Below are 21,019 nucleotides of genomic sequence, written 5' to 3'. Positions count from 1 at the left end.
TTGACTTGTACGTTAGGTGAAGATTGAACAAATTTGAAGACCTCGAATCTAGTTTCATCCTTCTGGGTTGTGATATATTCAAGGATATGAAAACATCAAATGTACAAAGATGCTGCACAAATGGTCATCCAAACCAAGGATGATGACTCTACATCTAAAGAATCACCAGTCTACATCTACAGACAAAAATCTGATCTATGTACATGAAATGAATTTATAAAGCTAAGCATGGGAATGCCTATGTTAGTTAGATCATGAAAATTATATTATGATGATGTATTGTATTGTAACTTATGCATGTCACCTTCCAGTTCAAAACCTCGGATCCTCATGATAAAACATTTAAGCTGACATCAAGATTTACGACTTCATGCTTTAGGGGGCAACTGTTATATACATATTTGGGCACATCAACCCCAAGCTTATATGTCAATAAACTAGGGCTCATTAACCCCTAAAAGAGTTGTGTTATACCCTAAAAGAACATGGTTATCTAATTACATCATTCCCAAAAATTTCCACCTAAGAAACCGTCTAGAAATCACCTAAACTGAAACATACTGACTGCTACACTGGCTAGGTGTGATGCATACTGAGAGATACACTGATAAAGTGCGATGCATACTGATTAGGGCTTCTATAGGGTGTGATGGGCAAGGATGGAAAAATGTGTGAGACAGTTTGCTAGGCAGTTGCTCATGGAATCTTCCAAAAACTTCTCCTATGCCTCTTGCCTCTCTGAATTCATCCAGGGATGAGTAAAAGATCCAAGAAATATCCAAGTGGAACCGATTGTAACAAGTGGAATGACACTAATCAAAACCTAGAGATGACTCACACCCTTGCACACAACTATAAATGGATCCCTCATCTAAGAGTTCTAGAGGCTGGAATATTGTGAATTGCAAGGAAGTGTTGATAGTTTGTATTTGAGGAAAGAGCATTGTATTGTTGGTGTGTTCTTGCTATTTCATGAGGTGAAGAGGGATTGATGTTGGGAGGATGATACTGGTTCAGACAACTGGGTTGTAATTCTCCCTTCTATTTAATAAAGTTCTTCAAGTTTTCTTCCATATGATTATGCAAGTGTTAATGTTATCATTTGTGAGTGCTATCATTTGTTCATTATATATCTGATTCTTTAATGTTTATGTTGTAATAGATCAAGATGCTTTGATGGTTCTTTGTTACTGTGTTTCTATAGGTACTCTCCAAGTGGGTTAAACACGGGGAGGAGTTGCAAGCTCTGTCAAGGGGGAGAGAGATCAAGCAAGGGATTAAGCAGAAGTTCCAGGTTAGTTCCATTATCTTTCTATTATTTGTTACACATAGAAGAAATCGTTGAATTGCTTTAAATTGTTGTTTCTATGGTAGCTACCAAACCTAGAGGGCTATTCATTCGAAAAGATACTAGTTTTCCCATAAACAACCACTGTCACAAGATTTTCTGAAGTACATTCCTTCACTACTTCACTATTGATCTACCTGTTCAAAATAAGAGAAACTGGGTTAAGAAATAATTTAAATACTTTTTAAGATAAAAATAAAAATAAAAAAATTCAGCAGCAAACTATCATTTTAATCTAAGAATGCAAATACAAAAATAGGAAATTTTGTTTCTAGGGTTAGGCCCTAACTGAAGAGGTTCAGCCCTTTGAGTCAACTCAGTGCTGGATCAAAATAGAATTTTTAATTACCTTCAAAATTTCAATTACAACATAACAATAATAGTCATAAATTTTTAGCTCAAAATGGCTTCTTGGGTACAACAAAAAATCTAATCCTAATGAATCCCTTGGTTGTCTTATATATGAAAAACTGGAGCTCCCAACAACTCCCTAGAAAATAGGGAGACTTGCCTCCCTAACTCAAGAATGACTCTTTCACAACTCTCACTATCTTGGCTACCAATGGGCTCAGCTTGTGTGGCTACTAGGAATTCTAGGTTGATAAGATGTTGGAGGAATATTCAAATGATTTGAGAAGTTAAGGAGGGATACCAATCTCCTAAAATATGTATTGCTTGCCCACTTCGAGTTCCTACACTTAAGTCAACCCAAAACTGCTCAAAGTTCTGCATTTAATAAATATTAGGCCACATGACATAGTAACTCACCTTCACGTTTCTCAGTAAGGGAAATATAAAATAATATGTAAATAAATGTGAGAAAATTCAATTTTAATTAGCTGGAGAGTGGAATTGTGACCCATATAGCTTACCTATTGATGAGCCTTATCAATTTCCTTGATTTCTTCTAGAAATTTCTTAGACCAATCAGATAAATTTGATTTATTTTTTGTCATTTTTGGATCTCATATCTGCATACTGAATTGAAGTTCTGAAAGGAGGTTAGGTCTCTCTAACACTTTCCATGAAATCAAAAGCTCTTCAACTCTTAATTACATAAGAAACTTTATTTCATGTGATCATATTGAATAATATGAGTCATGAGTGATAGGTGTCGAGGTTATGTTTACTAATTTGGAACACTTCTCATAGTTTTCAATCAAGGCGAGAAAATTGATGAGCTCCAGTATTACAACAAGAATGCAGTAACTCCTGGGTTACCAAATTTACTTTTATCAACCTGGTAGTTCGTAACAAACTTGGAATCATCGGTGCTATATGCACAAGTAATAGTTCTCACTACAGGTTGTCACTTGGTCAGCCGGTGCGAGATCACTAGGAGCTCAAGCCAACTTCTATAGATTTCAAAAGAAGTTCTATGTGTGATGAAAGGAAAGAAATATTATGCTACAGATGCTATTCTAACTGTAGAAAGGAGAAACATTGGAATGTGAAGCAAAACCTAGTAAACCCTAATTAACAAGCTAACTATACTTTTGCCAAAAACACCATAAAAACCATGAAAGAAATGCCATTAGCTACTTAAGGCATTAAACAACATCTAACCATGCTATTTCTGGAAGTAAATAAGCAAAAAACATATTTTTGGATTTTTATGTGTTTTTATGTGAATTTACATGCATCTAATTGATTGCGTGTGAGTGTGGCAGTGAACAAGTGGTGTTAGAGGGGAAGTTTCAGAGCTTGGGAGAATGTAGGATCATGTGGATGGGTCCTAGGAGGCCTTAGATGGACTTCTGTAGGCTTTTCCCACACTTGGCCTTTGAAAGAAAGCCTACAAGAAAAACTACAAGAGGACACAGGAAAACTACAGGAGGAAAACAAAGAAATTACAGGAGGCCTACAGGAAGAGACCGAGAGAAATTTTCATAGTTTGAGGGTGTGAGAGTGGGTGTAAAAGATGGATGAAGGTTGGAATGAGGTGTTAGGGTGCCTAAGGTCTACCATGAATCACCATGGGAGAGAAAGATGATTCGGTTTTCACAAGGAGAGAGGAAGAAGTTCTATGAAAAATGAAGGAAACTAGGGTAGAATTGAGGTGAGGTTTGAGAGACCTATAGGGCATGGCTCAGATCGAGGGTGTTATTTCTAGTAAGCTAGGCTACTTCTGGAAGAGATCTGCTACATAGAATCTAATAGTAAACCAAGAAAATCAAGAAACCAATGAAATGAGTGCATCCTAGGGGAAACAAAGTTTTGCATTAGAATGGCCTAAATGATGATGTAGAGAAGGGAATTCTTGTAAATGTTGTAAGAAAGGAAAGAATGAAAAAGGAATATTGTAAATCAGGAAGTGAACATGATAAAGAAGATCTAAAGCAAACCAAAACTGGACTATCAACCTACTAAAGAGTTGCAAACACTAGAAGTCCTAGGAATGAGGAAAATCTATGTTTTTGGGGCAAAACGAGGATCTTTGGCTCAAATCATGGTCCCAAATGGAGGAAGAGAGGTCAAGGAACTATTTTTAGCCTTTTGAATATTGCCTAGTCACTGCTTAACCTACTACAAAAAGCACAAATAGAAAAAGGATACTAAATCATCAAAAGCAACCTATTCTTAACCATAAGAGAAATACATCTAACAACAAACTAAACTACAAACTAAAGTAAAGCATACAAATACAAGTAAAGAGAAGCTTGGCTGCTTGGATTGGGCCCTAACCGAAGAGCTTCATCTCTCTGAGGTAATTCAGTGCTAGGTAAAAAAGGATTCCATCTTAATTATAAAAAAATAGCAAGATTACATAAAACAATCACAAAATAGTAAGCTAGAAATTTGAGCAAAGTTTACACTAGAAAAAATTCGACCATAGTGAGGCCCTAGGCCTCTCTACTTATACATTTGAAGCTACCAAGAGCTTACTCAAAATTAGGGAGGATTTGCTCCCAAAACTCGAAATAAATGTCAATTATCTTCCACTTACTCGGCTACCTTCTAGTGCATGATTTGGTTGCTTGTACTCTGAGATGAATGAAGGGGAATTTAAAGTGAGAAGAAATAGATGAGGGGGATTTCCTCCTATAGTTCCTCTCCTCTGTCTACTTCAAGTTATTTCTGCAGTTTGACCATTAAATCCTTGACTTTGACCTCAAAATCCATTAATAATATGCATTAAATACATGTTAGACCACATGGCATAATTACGCCGTAAGGCATTCCCCTCTTAAATCAACCCCCCAAAATGTCTTTGTGTCGTAATCGTAGCCATTAGATCTAATGTTAGACGATTGATTAATAGGTTAAAGTTTTTTAGGGTTTAGAAATCAGCAGAGGGCGCAGGTGTTGAGGGGGGTGGCGGCGGACCTGCAGAGGCGGACCTGCAGAGAAGGGAGAAGGGTTTCCACACGTCTCTTTCTTCGCTGCATGAGGGCCGCGTAGGCCATGCGTAGGCCGTTTTTTCTTGCCTCTGATGTTTCAGGTGCCTGGAGGAAGTAATGGAGTCTTTTATAAAGCTTTTTCATGTGGCTTGTAATCCTCACAGAGATTCTGGTCACCGGTTTGGGGTTCGCACCTGCTACAGAGGAGAAGGCGCTCCTCCAAAGCTACGCTACGACAGCAGCCAGGTAAGCATCCTGCTGGTTGGAAAAGATTACGGACAGTTTGGTTTCCTTCTGTAATTGTCTAGTTATATCTGTATCGGACGCTGACCGAATTAACGTAATTTCTGGTTTCTGGATTCGAATCTCAAACCATTCTAGCAATGTTTGTTATCCGCTTGTGATTGCTTGTGATTGCTGCACATCCATCAGAACCTAATCAGTTTGCCATTGGGTTGACTGGGCGTTGTCTCAACACCAGGATTGTCGTTTGTTTGAAAGTTCTCCTTTGTTAAATAAGAGCGCTCCCAATAGATGGCGCGCTTCTATCTTGAGCTCTCGTCGGCCGGCCGATACAGGTCTCTTTGGATATCTTTGGATCTTTGAGACCGATCAGGGTTTCTTTGCTAGATTCCCTTTTCATTTGCACTTATCTGCTCAATTTCACTTCAGCAGGTAAAGATGGTGAAGATCTGCTGTCTTGGAGCTGGATATGTTGGTGGGCCAACAATGGCCATCATTGCACTTAAATGTCCTGCCATTGAAGTCGTTGTCGTAGATATTTCATCTGCTAGGATTGCCGCATGGAATAGTGACCAGCTGCCAATCTATGAGCCTGGTCTTGATGAAGTCGTAAAAGGTTGCAGAGGGAAAAACTTGTTTTTCAACTCTGATGTGGAGAAGCATGTTTTGGAAGCTGACATTATATTTGTGTCTGTGAACACACACACTAAAACCCGGGGTCTTGGGGCTGGGAAGGCTGCAGATCTAACATATTGGGAAAGCGCAGCTCAAATGATTGAGGATGTTTCAAAATCTAACAAGAGCACTCCCAATAGATCTCTGGATAGTCTTTTAGTAGCATCTGGCTTACAGTTCTTAAGATCACATCTGTAAACTGTGCTTGTAGCACCATTGCCAATTATAAATTTCTCATTTGTATAGGGCCATATCCATGTGAAATATTACAAGCCTTGGAGAACCTGGTCAGGACATGCAAGCATATTTTAACAAGAGGCATAGATATTGATGGTAAGATGATAGCTTTACTCTGAGAAATAAAAAATTTGAAATAAGGCATAATACCTTGACCCATTTTGCTTGATGACCCTTTAGTGAATGGTTTATGTTGATTTGAAAGGTAGAGAGTGATAGTGATTACATACACTAATATCACTAAACCCAATGAGATGCAAACAATAACTGTTGTTCACACAGAAGCTATCCATTTACACAATCAATAGATAACACTATCAATATAATCTAAAGGTTATTTAATACAAATCTATGGAATCTGATTTGTAATATCTAGTTCTGTTTTCACCTTTTGGTTGTCTGGCAGATACCCCACAAAGTCATCCAATCCAATAACCACAGAGACCTGGATTTCCAAAAAAACGGAGGCCAAGATCGTTCCCATCAGATAAAATGTACAGACTTGACAATATCAATGTCTGTGTGATAGGAATATTCCCAGACAAATTGTTGTACGAGAGGTTTCTATAACACAAATTGATCGTTTCCAGTATGAATAACTATGAGTTGATATACGAGGATTATTTCCTCTGTAATTTCACGATGAAATGAACAAAAAATAGCACCAATTCAGGGTAATTCTTACAGAGTAGTAAGGCTAAAGCAGTTGGTCAAATTCCATACAGGTCTCTTTAGACATCTTTGGATCTTTGAGACCAATCAGGGTTTCTTTGCTAGATTCCCTTTTCATTTGCACTTATCTGCTCAATTTCACTTCAGCAGGTAAAGATGGTGAAGATCTGATGTCTTGGAGCTGGATATGTTGGTGGGCCAACAATGGCCATCATTGCACTTAAATGTCCTGCCATTGAAGTCGTTGTCGTAGATATTTCATCTGCTAGGATTGTCGCATGGAATAGTGACCAGTTGCCAATCCATGAGCCTGGTATTAATGAAGTCGTAAAAGGTTGCAGAGGGAAAAACTTGTTTTTCAACTCTGATGTGGAGAAGCATGTTTTGGAAATTGACATCATATTTGTGTCTGTGAACACACACACTAAAACCCGGGGTCTTGCGGCTGGGAAGGCTGCAGATCTAACATATTGGGAAAGTGCAACTCGAATGATTAAGGATGTTTCAAAATCTGACAAGAGCACTCCCAATAGATCTCGGGATAGTCTTTTAATAGCAACTGGCTTACAATCCATAAGATCACATCTGTAAACTGTGCTTGTAGCACCATTGCCAATTATAAATTTCTCATTTGTATAGGGCCATATCCATGTGCAATATTACAAGCCTTGAAGAACCTGGTCAGGACATGAAAGAATATTTTAACAAGAGGCATAGATATTGATGGTAATATGATAGCTTTACTCTGAGAAATAACAAATTTGAAATGAGGAATAATACCTTGACCCGTTTTGCTTGATGACCCTTTAGTGAATGGTTTATGTTGATTTTAAAGGTAGAGAGCGATAGTGATTACACACACTAATATCACTGAACCCAATGAGATGCAAACAATAGCTGTTGTTCACACACATGCTGTCCATTTACACAATCAATAGATAACAATATCAATGTAATCTAAAGGATATTTAATACAAATCAATGGAATCTGATTTGTAATATCTAGTTCTGTTTTAACCTTTTGGTTGTCTGGCAGATATCCCACAAAGTCATCCAATCCAATAACCACAGAGACCTGGATTTCCAAAAAACCTGATGCAAAAATCGTTCCCATCAGATAAAATGTACAGACTTGACAATATCAATGTCTGTGTGATAGTAATATTCCCAGACAAATTGTTGTAGGAGAGGTTTCTGTAAAACAAATTGATCGTTTCTAGTATGAATAACTACGAGTTGATATACGAGGATTATTTCCTCTCTAATTTCACGATGAAATGAACGAAAAATAGCACCAATTCAGGCAAATTCTTACAGAGTATTAAGGCTAAAGCAGTTGGTCAACTGCCATACAGGTCTCTTTGGATATCTTTGGATCTTTGAGACCGATCAGGGTTTCTTTGCTAGATTCCCTTTTCATTTGCACTTATCTGCTCAATTTCACTTCAGCAGGTAAAGATGGTGAAGATCTGTTGTCTTGGAGCTGGATATGTTGGTGGGCCAACAATGGCCATCATTTCACTTAAATGTCTTGCCATTGAAGTCATTGTCATAGATATTTCATCTACTAGGATTGCCGCATGTAATAGTGACCAGCTGCAAATCTATGAGCCTGGTCTTGACGAAGTCGTAAAAGGTTGCAGAGGGAAAAACTTGTTTTTCAGCTCTAATGTGGACAAGCATGTTTTGGAAGCTGTCATTATATTTGTGTCTGTGAACACACACACTAAAACCCGGGGTCTTGGGGCTAGGAAGGCTGCAGATCTAACATATTTGGAAAGCGCAGCTCGAATGGTTGAGGATGTTTCAAAATCTGGCAAGAGTGCTCCCAATAGATCTCGGGATAGTCTTTTAATAGCAACTGGCTTACAGTTCTTAAGATCACATCTGTAAACTCTGCTTGTAGCAACATTGCCAATTATAAATTTCTCATTTGTATAGGGCCATACCCATGTGCAATATTTCACTTATCTGCTCAATTTCACTTCAGCAGGTAAAGATGGTGAAGATCTGCTGTCTTGGAGCTGGATATGTTGGTGGGCCAACAATCGTCATCATTGCACTTAAATGTCCTACCATTGAAGTCGTTGTCGTAGATATTTCATTTGCTAGGATTGCCGCATGGAATAGTGACTAGCTGCCAATCTATGAGCCTGGTCTTGATGAAGTCGCAAGAGGTAGCAGAGGGAAAACCTTGTTTTTCAGCTCTGATGTGGAGAATAATGTTTTGGAAGCTGACATTATATTTGTGTCTGTGAACACACACACTAAAACCCGTGGTCTTGGGGCTAGGAAGGCTGTAGATCTAACATATTGGGAAAGCGTAGCTCGGATGATTGAGGATGTTACAAAATCTGACAAGAGCTCTCCCAATAGATCTCGAGATAGTCTTTTAATAGCAACTAGCTTACGGTTCCTAAGATCACATCTATAAACTGTGCTTGTAGCACCATTGCCAATTATAAATTTCTCATTTGTATAGGGCCATATCCATTTGCAATATTACAAGCCTTGGAGAACCTTGTCAGGACATGCAAGAATATTTTAACAAGAGGCGTAGATATTGATGGTAAGATGATAGCTTTACTCTGAGAAATAACAAATTTGAAATGAGGCATAATACCTTGAACCATTTTTCTTGATGACCCTTTAGTGAGTGGTGTATGTTGATTTGAAAGGTAGAGAGCGATAGTGATTAAACACACTAATATCACTGAACCCAATGAGATGCAAAAAATAGCTGTTGTTCACACAGAAGCTATCCATTTACACAATCAATAGATAACACTATGAATATAATCTAAAGGATATTTAATACAAATATATGGAATCTGATTTGTAATATCTAGTTCTGTTTTCACCTTTTGGTTGTCTGGCAGATATCCCACAAAGTCATCCAATCCAATAACCACAGAGACCTGGATTTCCAAAAAATTTGAGGCAAAAATCGTTCCCATCAGATAAAATGTACAGACTTGACAATATCAATGTCCATGTGATAGAAATATTCCCAGACAAATTGTTCTAGGAGAGGTTTCTGTAAAACAAATTGATCGTTTCCAGTATGAATAACTATGAGTTGATATACGAGGATTATTTCCTCTGTAATTTCATGATGAAATGAATAAAAAATAGCACCAATTCAGGAAAATTCTTATAGAGTAGTAAGGCTAAAGCAGATGGTCAACTACCATACAAGTCTCTTTGGATAGCTTTGGATCTTTGAGACCGATCAGGGTTTCTTTGCTAGATTCCCTTTTCATTTGCACTTATCTGCTCAATTTCACTTTAGCAGGTAAAGGTGGTGAAGATCTACTGTCTTGGAGCTGGATATGTTGGTGGGCCAACAATGGCCATCATTGCACTTAAATGTCCTTCCATTGAAGTTGTTGTCGTAGATATTTCATTTGCTAGGATTGCCGCATGGAATTGTGACCAGCTGCCAATCTATGAGCCTGGGCTTGATGAAGTCGTAAAAGGTTGCAGAGGGAAAAACTTGTTTTTCAGCTCTGATGTGGAGAAGCATGTTTTGGAAGCTGACATTATATTTGTGTCTGTGAACACACACACTAAAACCTGGGGTCTTGGGGCTGGGAAGGCTGCAGATCTAACATATTGGGAAAGCGCAGCTCAAATGATTGAGGATGTTTCAAAATCTGACAAGAGCGCTCCCAATAGATCTCGGGATAGTCTTTTAATAGCACCTAGCTTATAGTTCTTAAGATCACATCTGTAAACTGTGATTGTAGCAACATTGCCAATTATAAATTTCTCATTTGTATAGGGCCATATCCATGTGCAATATTGCACTTATCTGCTCAATTTCACTTCAGCAGGTAAAGATGGAGAAGATCTGCTGTCTTGGAGCTGGATATGTTGGTGGGCCAACAATGGCCATCATTGCACTTAAATGTCTTGCCATTGAAGTCGTCGTCATAGATATTTCACATGCTAGGATTGTCGCATGGAATAGTGACCAGCTACCAATCTATGAGCCTGGTCTTGATGAAGTCGTAAAAGGTTGCAGAGGGAAAACCTTGTTTTTCAGCTCTGATGTGGAGAAGAATGTTTTGGAAGCTGACATTATATTTGTGTCTGTGAACACACACACTAAAACCCAAGGTCTTGGGGCTGGGAAGGCTGCAAATCTAAGATATTGGGAAAGCGTAGCTCGGATGATTGAGGATGTTTCAAAATCTGACAATAGCGCTCCCAATAGATCTCGAGATAGTCTTTTAATAGCAACTGGCTTACAGTTCTTAAGATCACGTCTGTAAACTATGCTTGTAGCACCATTGCCAATTCTAAATTTCTCATTTGTATAGGGCCATATCCATGTGAAATATTACAAGCCTTGGAGAACCTGGTTAGGACATGCAAGAATATTTTAACAAGAGGCATAGATATTGATGGTAAGATGATAGCTTTACTCTGAGTAATAACAAATTTGAAATGAGGCATAATACCTTGACCCGTTTTGCTTGATGACCCTTTAGTGAATGGTTTATGTTGATTTGAAAGGTAGAGAGTGATAGTGATTACACACACTAATATCACTGAACCCAATGAGATGCAAACAATAGTTGTTGTTCACATAGAAGCTGTCCATTTACACAATCAATAGATAACACTATCAATATAATCTAAAGGATATTTAATACAAATCTATGGAATCGGATTTGTAATATGTAGTTATGTTTTCACCTTTTGGTTTTCTGGAAAATATCCCACAAAGTCATCCAATCCAATAACCACAGAGACCTGGATTTCCCCAAAAACTGAGGCAAAAATCGTTCCCATCAGATAAAATGTACAAACTTGACAATATCAATGTCTGTGTGATAGGAATATTCCCAGACAAATTGTTGTAGGAGAGGTTTCTGTAAAACAAATTGATCGTTTCCAGTATGAATAACTACGAGTTGATATACGAGGATTATTTCCTCTGTAATTTCACGATGAAATGAACAAAAAATAGCACCAATTCAGGCAAATTCTTACAGAGTAGTAAGGCTAAAGCAGTTGGTCAACTGCCATGGCTGCACATCCATCAGAACCTAATCAGTTTTCCATTGGGTTGACTGGGCGTTGTCTCAACACCAGGATTTCCGTTTATTTGAAAGTTCTCCTTTGTTAAATAAGAGCGCTCCCAATAGATCTCGGGATAGTCTTTGAATAGCAACTGACTTACAGTTCTTAAGATCACATCTGTAAACTGTGCTTGTAGTACCATTGCCAATTATGAATTTCTCATTCAAATTTTCGGTCATTCTCATTATATCATCATACATGTATAGGGCCATATCCATGTGCAATATTACAAGCCTTGGAGAACCTCGTCAGGACATGCAAGAATCTTTTAACAAGAGGCATGGATATTGATGGTAAGATGATAGCTTTTCTCTGAGAAATAACAAATTTGAAATGAGGCATAACACCTTGACCCGTTTTGCTTGATGACCCTTTAGTGAATGGTTTATGTTGGTTTGAAAGGTAGAGAGTGATGTTGATTACACACACTAATATCACTAAACCCAATGAGATGCAAACAATAGTTGTTGTTCACACAGAAGCCGTCCATTTATACAATCAATAGATAACACTATCAATATAATCTAAAGGATATTTAACACAAATCTATGGAATCTGATTAGTAATATCTAGTTCTGTTTTCACCTTTTGGTTGTCTGGCAGATATCCCACAAAGTCATCCAATCCAATAACCACAGAGACCTGGATTTCCAAAAAAACTGAGGCAAAAATCGTTCCCATCAGATAAAATGTACAAACTTGACAATATCAAGAAGAAAATTTAATTTGATCTAGAAATAAAATGTGTTCATTATATCTATACCTTTCTGAGGTAAACCTTGTAAAGTTCTGTGTGACAAGAATATTCCCAGACAAATTGTTGTGGTAGAGGTTTTTGTAAAAAAAATTGATCGCTTCCAGTATGAATAACTACAAGTTGATATACGAGGATTATTTCCTCTGTAATTTCATGATGAAATGAACAAAAAATAGCATCCAATTCAAGAAAATTCTTACAGAGTAGTAAGGCTAAAGCAGTTGGTCAACTGCCATGGCATCTCCTCTGATAAACTGTTGTTATTCAGTATCCTGTATATTATCCACTTACAAAGTTATTTTCAGAATAATTGTGAGGGTATTAATAAATTGTAATTTAGGGATCACTCCAAGGAACTTACAGTGAGACCAAATTCTGTAGTTGTCCAAGTTCTGAAGGAATAGGACCTGATAATTGGTTGGCAGAAATGTCCCTGCATTGAAAAAATACCGCACTATGTTACTATTTTGATGAAGTGGCTAGGGCACACCAGAAAGAGATGTAGAAAGAACTAGAAAATAGAACTAGTTCACAAGCTACACAAATCAAATACTAAGGCTATATAATGAACCCATTTCTCTCGTACAAACTTCAAAGACATAAACAGAAGAGTTGATATAAAACTTACAACCATATCCAAGCTATAGAATGCACCCCATTTCTCTCATTGCAAGAATCCATGACAACAAGGTCAACAAAATCAAGAGTTGATAGGTCACTTACAACCCTAGCCAAGCTATAAAATGCACCACATTTCTCTCATCACAAGAATCCATAACAATAGGGTCAACAAAATCAATTATAGGAGTATTTGACAACTCTTTTAAAAGGGTTCAAGTATAATAGATACACTCTGGTGGTGCATGTTTGTTAAAAGGGGACTTCTTTCAACAAATCTTTTCATGCCCATATGAATATTCGAAGGAAATCGATGAAAGTAAGAGCAGGCAGACTATGTATACATGTTTTATTTATAACAAAGGCTTTATGTTTTGGCTAATGCAGGCCTCTCAAATGGCTGGTTCAGATCTCTGGAGCCCTGGTGAGAATATTGGTGCTTATACACATGGGTCAGCTTTGCTGGCTCAAAATAAAAAAAAAAAACCCTTCCAATGTATATTTGAATAGATAACGAAAATGTTGTGACAAAACATAATATTACAATATAGCTTCCTATGTGGATTCAAAGAGATGATGAAAATGAGATGAGCCAACATGGTATTGCAATTTCCTGTAGTTAGTGAAAATGATTTAAATGGAACTCTGCAAACAGGTTTTTAGGTCATGATCTCAACTTACCTCTATGAATAAGCCAACAAACACAGTAAGAGGAATTTTTGCAATGACCCAACTTAATCCTGGAGCAAGCGGAAGGCCTGACAGCAAGGAAGCAATCAGGCCTGAAATGTGTTGGACTCTAATATCATTCTGCGACTCCTGGCTCTCCAGATCCGAATGTTTCTCATGTGTAAGAGCTTGGACATGCTTCAGGCTCTGTTAAGTGTACATGACAAGAGGAATATTTGAGATACTTGAATTATATTTGAAATAATTGAAGTCTACCAATAATTTTTACTGTCAAGTTGTTGATTGCAGTAGAAGCAGGTTTCATCTCTGACATGTTCAGCACACTTTTACCTGAAAGAAAAGACCGTAGCAGAAACGCAACCCAAATATGCCACACATAAATACAAGGATGGCTATAATTGATATATCCCAGTTTCTTGACGTGGTCCTTCTTGCATTGGGGCCAACTTTATTCTCCAGCGAAAGGGAATTATTGATTTCATTTAGGCTAAACTTGGGACTGATTCACGCTAATAGTGACCCTGTCCTATATTTCCAATCAATATGGACTGAGAGTAGAGAAAGACATGACAATAAATGGCACCCTAATAAATTCTCGAAAGTTAAAAGCAATAATAGTAACCTCTGCTCGATGAAACTAAAAAGTAAATTGGGGGCGCCAGAAGGATTACTTGTATCAAAATGGAAGTAGCATTGTGGTCTACAAAAATCATGGATGCAAGCAATGATCCAGGAATGACTACCAGAAAAATTGTCCATAAGGGAACATTCTTCAGCTTCACTAAACTCCCAAGCTCAGTCACTCTTATAGGGATCTTATCATCTTCCTTGGTTTTAGAGGTGGTTTTTTTGAATACCTCTTCCCAACAAAGATTAGAGATGATGTTCATCTCTGCTTATGTCTACTACTGCATCAAAATTTCTCTTGCCCATTTTTAATGTAGGTACCTGTAAGCCTTTATGAAAGAATGTATTGTTTTTGCATATATTTGTTCTATTGTGAATTTATGATGCCCATGTTCATCTTCATTGACATTTAGTAGGGTTTCAAGGAATCCATATACCATTTTCACGGAATGCTTGCCTTGAACAAGACTTGGCCCCTTTACTTTTAACTTTTTTGTCCCTTGAGTTTCTATCACTTAGGTCAAGGCTTGTATCTTTTTGAGGCCTCTTCCTTGCCAGTGAATTGGAACCCCACATAGGTATGTGCTATAGCGATCTCGATTCTCTACTTCATCCCCTGTCGATATGGAATGGAAGTATGGTTGTTCTTAGAAGTACTGAAGATCATAACCTTAGACTTGTTAATGTTTACAATGGTAAGTCTATGTTTGGTATTGAAGATCACAACCTTAGTCTTGTTACAGTTCACTATCATAATCTATTTTTGGTGTTGAAGATTGTAACCTTAGTCTTGTTAAGGTTCAATGTGATAATACTATGTTTGAGATCGAGGATCATAACCCTCGTCTTTTTCAGGTTTGACTTTCAAGAACATTTCTGGACATTTCTGTATTGCTTCATCTCCGGTAACAACCTTAATCTCCTTTCTGAGTTTTTGTTTAATTTCTATTTCATCCATGGACCATGATAGAAAATCCTCTGCCATCAATTGTACATTAGCCACAGAGCAGATACAGAGTCTTATAAATTTGATTCAAAATGATTTCCCAATTGAATTGATTCAGTTATGTATATGCTTTCTTGATAATTTAAACTTTATTCCTTTGTGTTAAACGAATGCAAAGTGGTGCCATCGTGACTTCAAATGTTTTATGAGGAGTGATCTCATAACACTGTGTTCTTACTGCCATTAATTTACCTATAGTGTTGCAAATAATGTAATTTGCCACCCTTATAGGGATCTTATCATTTTTCTTGGTTTTATAGGTGGCTTTTTGAATAACTCTTCCGAACAGAGATTAGAGATGATGCTCATCTCTGCTTGTGTCTACTACTGCATCAAAATTTCTCTTGCCCATTGTTAATGTAGGTACCTGTAAGCCTTTATGAAAGAATGTATTGTTTTTGCATATATTTGTTCTATTGTGAATTTATGATCACCATGTTCATCTTCATTGTAATTTAGTAGGGGTTCAAGGAATCCATATACCATTTTCACAGAATGCTTGTCTTGAGCAAGACTTGGCCCTTTCACTTTTAACTTTTCTATCACTTGAGTTTCTATCACTTAGGTCAAGGCTTGTATCTTTTTGAGGCCTCTTCTTTGCCAGTGAATTGGAATGCCACATAGGTATATGCTGAAGTGATCTCGATTCTCTACTTCATCCCCTGTAGATATGAAATGGAAGTATGATTGTTCTTAGAAGTACTGAAGATCACCTGTAGATATGAAATGGAAGTATGATTGTTCTTAGAAGTACTGAAGATCACCTGTAGATATGAAATGGAAGTATGATTGTTCTTAGAAGTACTGAAGATCATAACCTTAGTCTTGTTAATGTTTACAATGGTAAGTCTATGTTTGGTATTGAAGGTCATAACCTTAGTCTTGTTAGGGTTCACTATCATAATCTATTTTTGGTATTGAAGATTGTAACCTTAGTCTTGTTAAGGTTCAATGTGATAAGTCTATGTTTGAGATCGAGGATCATAACCCTCGTCTTTTTCAGGTTCAACTTTCAAGGACATTTCTGGACGTTTCTGTATTGCTTCATCTCCGGTAACAACCTTAATCTCCTTTCTGAGTTTTTTTTTAATTTCTATTTCATCCATGGACCATGATAGAAAATCCTCTGCCATCAATTGTACATTAGCCATAGAGCAAATACAGAGTCTTATAAATTTGATTCAAAATTATTTCCCAATTGAATTGATTCAGTTATGTATATGCTTTCTTGATAATTTAAACTTTATTCCTTTGTGTTAAACGAATGCAAAGTGGTGCCATCGTGACTTCAAATGTTTTATGAGGAGTGATCTCATAACACTGTGTTCTTACTGCCATCAATTTACCTATAGTCTTGCAAATAATGTACTTGGCCACCCTTATAGGGATCTTATCATCTTTCTTGGTTTTATAGGTGGTTTCTTGAATGACGCTTCCCAACAGAGATTAGCGATGATGCTCATCTCTGCTTCTGTCTACTACTGCATCAAAATTTCTCTTGCCCATTGTTAATGTAGGTACCTGTAAACCTTTATGATAGAATGTATTGTTTTTGCATATATTTGTTCTATTGTGAATTTATGGTTGCCATGTTCATCTTCATTGGCATTTAGTAGGGGTTCAAGGAATCCATATACCATTTTCACGGAATGCTTGTCTTGAGCAAGACTTGGCCCCTTCACTTTTAACTTTTCTGTCCCTTGAGTTTCTATCACTTAGGTCAAGGCATGTATCTTTTTGAGGCCTCTTCCTTGCCAGTGAATTGGAACCCCACATAGGTATATGCTGAAACGATCTCGATTCTCTACTTCATCCCCTGTAGATATGAAATGGAAGTATGATTGTTCTTAGAAGTACTGAAGATCATAACCTTAGTCTTGTTAATGTTTAGAATGATAAGTCTATTTTTGGTATTGAATATTATAACCTTAGTCTTGTTAGGGTTCACTGTCGTAATCTGTCTTTGGTATTGAATATTGTAACCTTAGTCTTGTTAAGGTTCAATGTGATAAGTCTATGTTTGAGATTGAGGATCATAACCCTCGTCTTTTTCAGGTTCATGCTATCATGGTTTGTTCTCAGAAAGTTGTGAGGATGTTGAGAAACAGTTTTATTTTAAATTGTTGTCATTCTAAGATCTGATGTGTAAATCAATGTTGGTAAATTATCCTCATCTAAATAGCAGGGATCCCAGCTGGTCCTATTGTTTTTTTTATATTGTTGTTGAGAAATTCGTGTCGATTTATATGTGTAGTGGCAATGTCTATCCGCTTGTTATTACTGCACATCCATCAGAACCTAATCAGTTTGCCATTGGGTTGACTGGGCATTGTCTCAACACCAGGATTGTCGTTTGTTTGAAAGTTCTCCTTTGTTAAATAAGAGCACTCCCAATAGATCTCAGGATAGGTCCAGATATATTATTGTTAGAAATGTCCCTAAAAGTTCACATCACATAACAGGGAAATATAAATGTAAGGTCTTCCCTTGCAGCTATTATGTTTTTTAGATATAGTTCTAAAAGGGAACCTTAGAAGCCTTAACCAAGACATTAGAATAACTAAAACTCACAATATTTCTAAATTTATAATATGCCCCAGCTCTACAGTAATTGTTCCCGTGGTATTGTTGGAGGACAGATCGATGTTTTATACGTCCAACAGTCTCTAACTCAGTTTCGAATTCCCGCAAGCTTTGTGGATAGTGTGTGTATTGCCTTTTAATAGCAACTGACTTACAGTTCTTAAGATCACATCTGTAAGCTGTGCTTGTAGCACCATTGCCAATTATGAATTTCTCATTCAAATTTTTGGTCATTCTCATTATATCATCATACATGTATAGGGCCATATCCATGTGCAATATTACAAGCCTTGGAGAACCTGGTCATGACATGCAAGAATCTTTTAACAAGAGGCATAGATATTGATGGTAAGATGATAGCTTTACTCTGAGAAACAACAAATTTAAAATGAGGCATAACACCTTGACCCGTTTTTCTTGATGACCCTTTAGTGAATGGTTTATGTTGATTTGAAAGGTAGAGAGCGATAGTGATTTCACACACTAATATCACTGAACCTAATGAGATGCAAACAATAGTTGTTGTTCACACAGAAGCTATCCATTTACACAATCAATAGATAACACTATCAATATAATATAAAGGATATTTAATACAAATCTATGGAATCTGATTTGTAATATCTAGTTCTGTTTTCACCTTTTGGTTGTCTGGCACATATCCCACAAACTCATCCAATCCAATAGCCACAGATACCTGGATTTCCAAAAAAACTGAGGCAAAAATCGTTCCCATCAGATAAAATGTATAGACTTGACAATATCAAGAAGAAAACTAAATTTGATCTGGAAATAAGATGTGTTCATTATATCTATACCTTTCTAGGGTAAACCTTGTAAATTTCTATGTGACAGGAATATTCCCAGACAAATTGTTGTGGCAGAGTTTTCTGTAAAACAAATTGATTGTTTCCAGTATGAATAAGTACAAGTTGATATACGTGGATTGTTTCCTCTGTAATTTCACTATGAAATGAACAAAAAATAGCACCAATTCAGGCAAATTCTTATAGAGTAGTAAGGCTAAAGTAGTTGTTCAACTGCCATGGCATCTCCTCTGATAAACTGTTGTTATTCAGTATCCTGTATATTATCCACTTATAGAGTTACTTTCAGAATAATTGTGAGGGTATTAATAAATTGTAATTTAGGGACAATAAAGAATGTAGTAAATTATATTTATAGACAATATCCACACTAAAGAATAGTTAGATAGAAAATGAGATGCTAATATATATGTCACATAAAATGTGTAACAAAAATGAAGGTGGCATTGTTTATTTTTGGAAATGCTAATGTATTTACAAGCATTTTAGGTATTTTTGTTACAGGGAATGGAAGCAACCTTTAAGGAAAATCAAAGAGAAAGATGTAAAGATGGGATTATACAATGTGATACAAACCAAATCATTTGTAGATAAATTGTAGAAGAGAAGATCTATGGTTTATATATTAAGCTAAATGTGCAACTCTGAGTAGAAGCTGTGGGTTCATACTATCACCTCAATGTACTATTATGGGTATTATTCTTCTCTTGAAATTGATGTAACTATTTTATCTCTATTTAATAATCCTCGTTGTTGTTCAGCTATGGAAATCTCTTTTGAAAAAGGGTTCAATAAGATGCTAGTGTTGTTCATGGGGCAACTCGGACTGTCAGAACTTAGACCTATGACAGCATGGAGAGGAAGAAATACTCAGAGAAAATGCAGGGTTAGATAGCCTAAAAAAATCTCTTCCTATACAGAATCCAGATTGCTGTGGAGACTTGAGGAAGGGATGGAATAACATCAAGAGAAAACTATCAAGATTCAAAACTAGTTTAGATAGACGAAGAAGGACAATAGTTTTGGTGTTGTATCTCAGGGTACAGAAACCAGAATTACAGGAATTAACAGCAGATGTGTCTGAGCAAGTTGAATTCTGATATGTGATGAACTAGGATTTAGTGCCTATTATATTGATGAAATTTTTGTGTTGAGGGTTACTTCTATTTCAGATCTTCTTTTTCCAGGTTTTTTATTAGGCAAAATGTTTGTTCTTTTAAAGTAGAAATATCATTATACTAAGAGGAATTTAGTCTTAGAAGAATTTTTTAGAGTTTAGCTTCAATAACAAAGTTCGAAGTCACTAGAATAGAGCTCATCACATCACTTAAAATAATTGAACTTGGATGAGTCCTTTGCATGTTGCTGGTTATAAGAGCCCTATGCACATTGATGATGTACCCCAAGTTGCAGATGTGGAGAGGGCAGGTCAGATATACCATAAATTTAGAGATCAGCCAGAGGCAAAATGTCATACTGGTCATTAGCAAAAGGCTTATTCCTATCTCTCTGGAAGGAAGTACTTTTGATTGCATCCTTAGTAGCACTGGAAACTTGTGGATCATATATAGGTCCATATTTTATAAGTGCCTTTATTCTATTTCTAGATGGAAAGAAAAAATTTGAAAGTCAAGGCTATGTGCTAGTTTGCGAATTTCTTGTGGCATAGGGTCTTCATCAATCTCAAATTTGAATTTTAGAAGTATCCATTTAATAACAAAGTTCCATTCAGTAAACTCAGGGCTAACACTCACACTCAGATATTTTTTTTTCTTAGGAGACCAAGAAGATCAACTTCTTTTATTTCTTCACTTCTTATGTTAAATCTATTGTTTGCTGCAACTTTGTGATTGATATCAAGCAGGGGACAAATCTTGTGAGGTGTGTTTGCACTGAATGCTGGCTGATGTACTGCTTTCCATCATTTTTTATGTATCTTGGGTTGAACCTCCAGTAACGATTCTTGTTATATTTCTCTCTAGTACAATTTCCAAATTTAATGATATTATATTGTACTAAATTTAATGATATCATGTTTGTGACTAAAGAACATCAGCAAGGTTGCTAGTGCTCAGAAACAGGCTTTTCTTTTATCTTTAATGATTCAATATTTTCTTGGGCAGAATTTGGCAAAAGAAATTGTAAGATCGAGGCAAGCTATCCAGTGCCTTTATGAGAACAGGGCACAGCTGAATTCAATATCTACGCACCTTGGAGAAAGTGGTGGTAATTTTTTCTTTACTAATTGTTGTCGAATCATCTTGCATGCAGTTTAATCTCTGTTTTATTATTGAATTTGCAGTT

General features: G+C 36.7%; 5 protein-coding genes across 5 annotated transcripts; all 5 read left to right on the top strand.

The window, feature by feature from the left end:
- The first annotated feature begins 4,649 nt into the window (after positions 1-4,649).
- On the top strand, positions 4,650-5,805 carry LOC149242729 (UDP-glucose 6-dehydrogenase 5-like). The gene is made up of 2 exons (XM_089370973.1): positions 4,650-4,935; positions 5,362-5,805. Exons 1-2 carry the CDS (start codon positions 4,807-4,809, stop codon positions 5,803-5,805), a joined length of 573 nt encoding a protein of 190 aa, XP_089227099.1. The 5' UTR covers positions 4,650-4,806.
- Positions 5,806-6,720: 915 nt separating this feature from the next.
- On the top strand, positions 6,721-7,107 carry LOC149242728 (UDP-glucose 6-dehydrogenase 5-like). Its single transcript, XM_089370972.1, has one exon. It carries the CDS (start codon positions 6,721-6,723, stop codon positions 7,105-7,107), a length of 387 nt encoding a protein of 128 aa, XP_089227098.1.
- Positions 7,108-7,974: 867 nt separating this feature from the next.
- Positions 7,975-8,409, top strand: LOC149242727 (UDP-glucose 6-dehydrogenase 5-like). Its single transcript, XM_089370971.1, has one exon. It carries the CDS (start codon positions 7,975-7,977, stop codon positions 8,407-8,409), a length of 435 nt encoding a protein of 144 aa, XP_089227097.1.
- Positions 8,410-9,865: 1,456 nt separating this feature from the next.
- On the top strand, positions 9,866-10,231 carry LOC149242726 (UDP-glucose 6-dehydrogenase 1-like). Its single transcript, XM_089370970.1, has one exon. It carries the CDS (start codon positions 9,866-9,868, stop codon positions 10,229-10,231), a length of 366 nt encoding a protein of 121 aa, XP_089227096.1.
- Positions 10,232-10,358: 127 nt separating this feature from the next.
- Positions 10,359-10,793, top strand: LOC149242725 (UDP-glucose 6-dehydrogenase 5-like). Its single transcript, XM_089370969.1, has one exon. It carries the CDS (start codon positions 10,359-10,361, stop codon positions 10,791-10,793), a length of 435 nt encoding a protein of 144 aa, XP_089227095.1.
- The last annotated feature ends 10,226 nt before the right edge of the window (positions 10,794-21,019 follow it).

This window comes from Pinus tabuliformis, chromosome 8 (genome assembly GCF_031772625.1).
Source record: "Pinus tabuliformis cultivar Carrire ecotype Pingquan chromosome 8, CPIR1, whole genome shotgun sequence".
NCBI lineage: Eukaryota > Viridiplantae > Streptophyta > Pinopsida > Pinales > Pinaceae > Pinus > Pinus tabuliformis.
The sequence above is the reverse complement of the archived record's forward strand: the minus strand, read 5'-3'. Positions and strand labels throughout refer to the sequence as shown.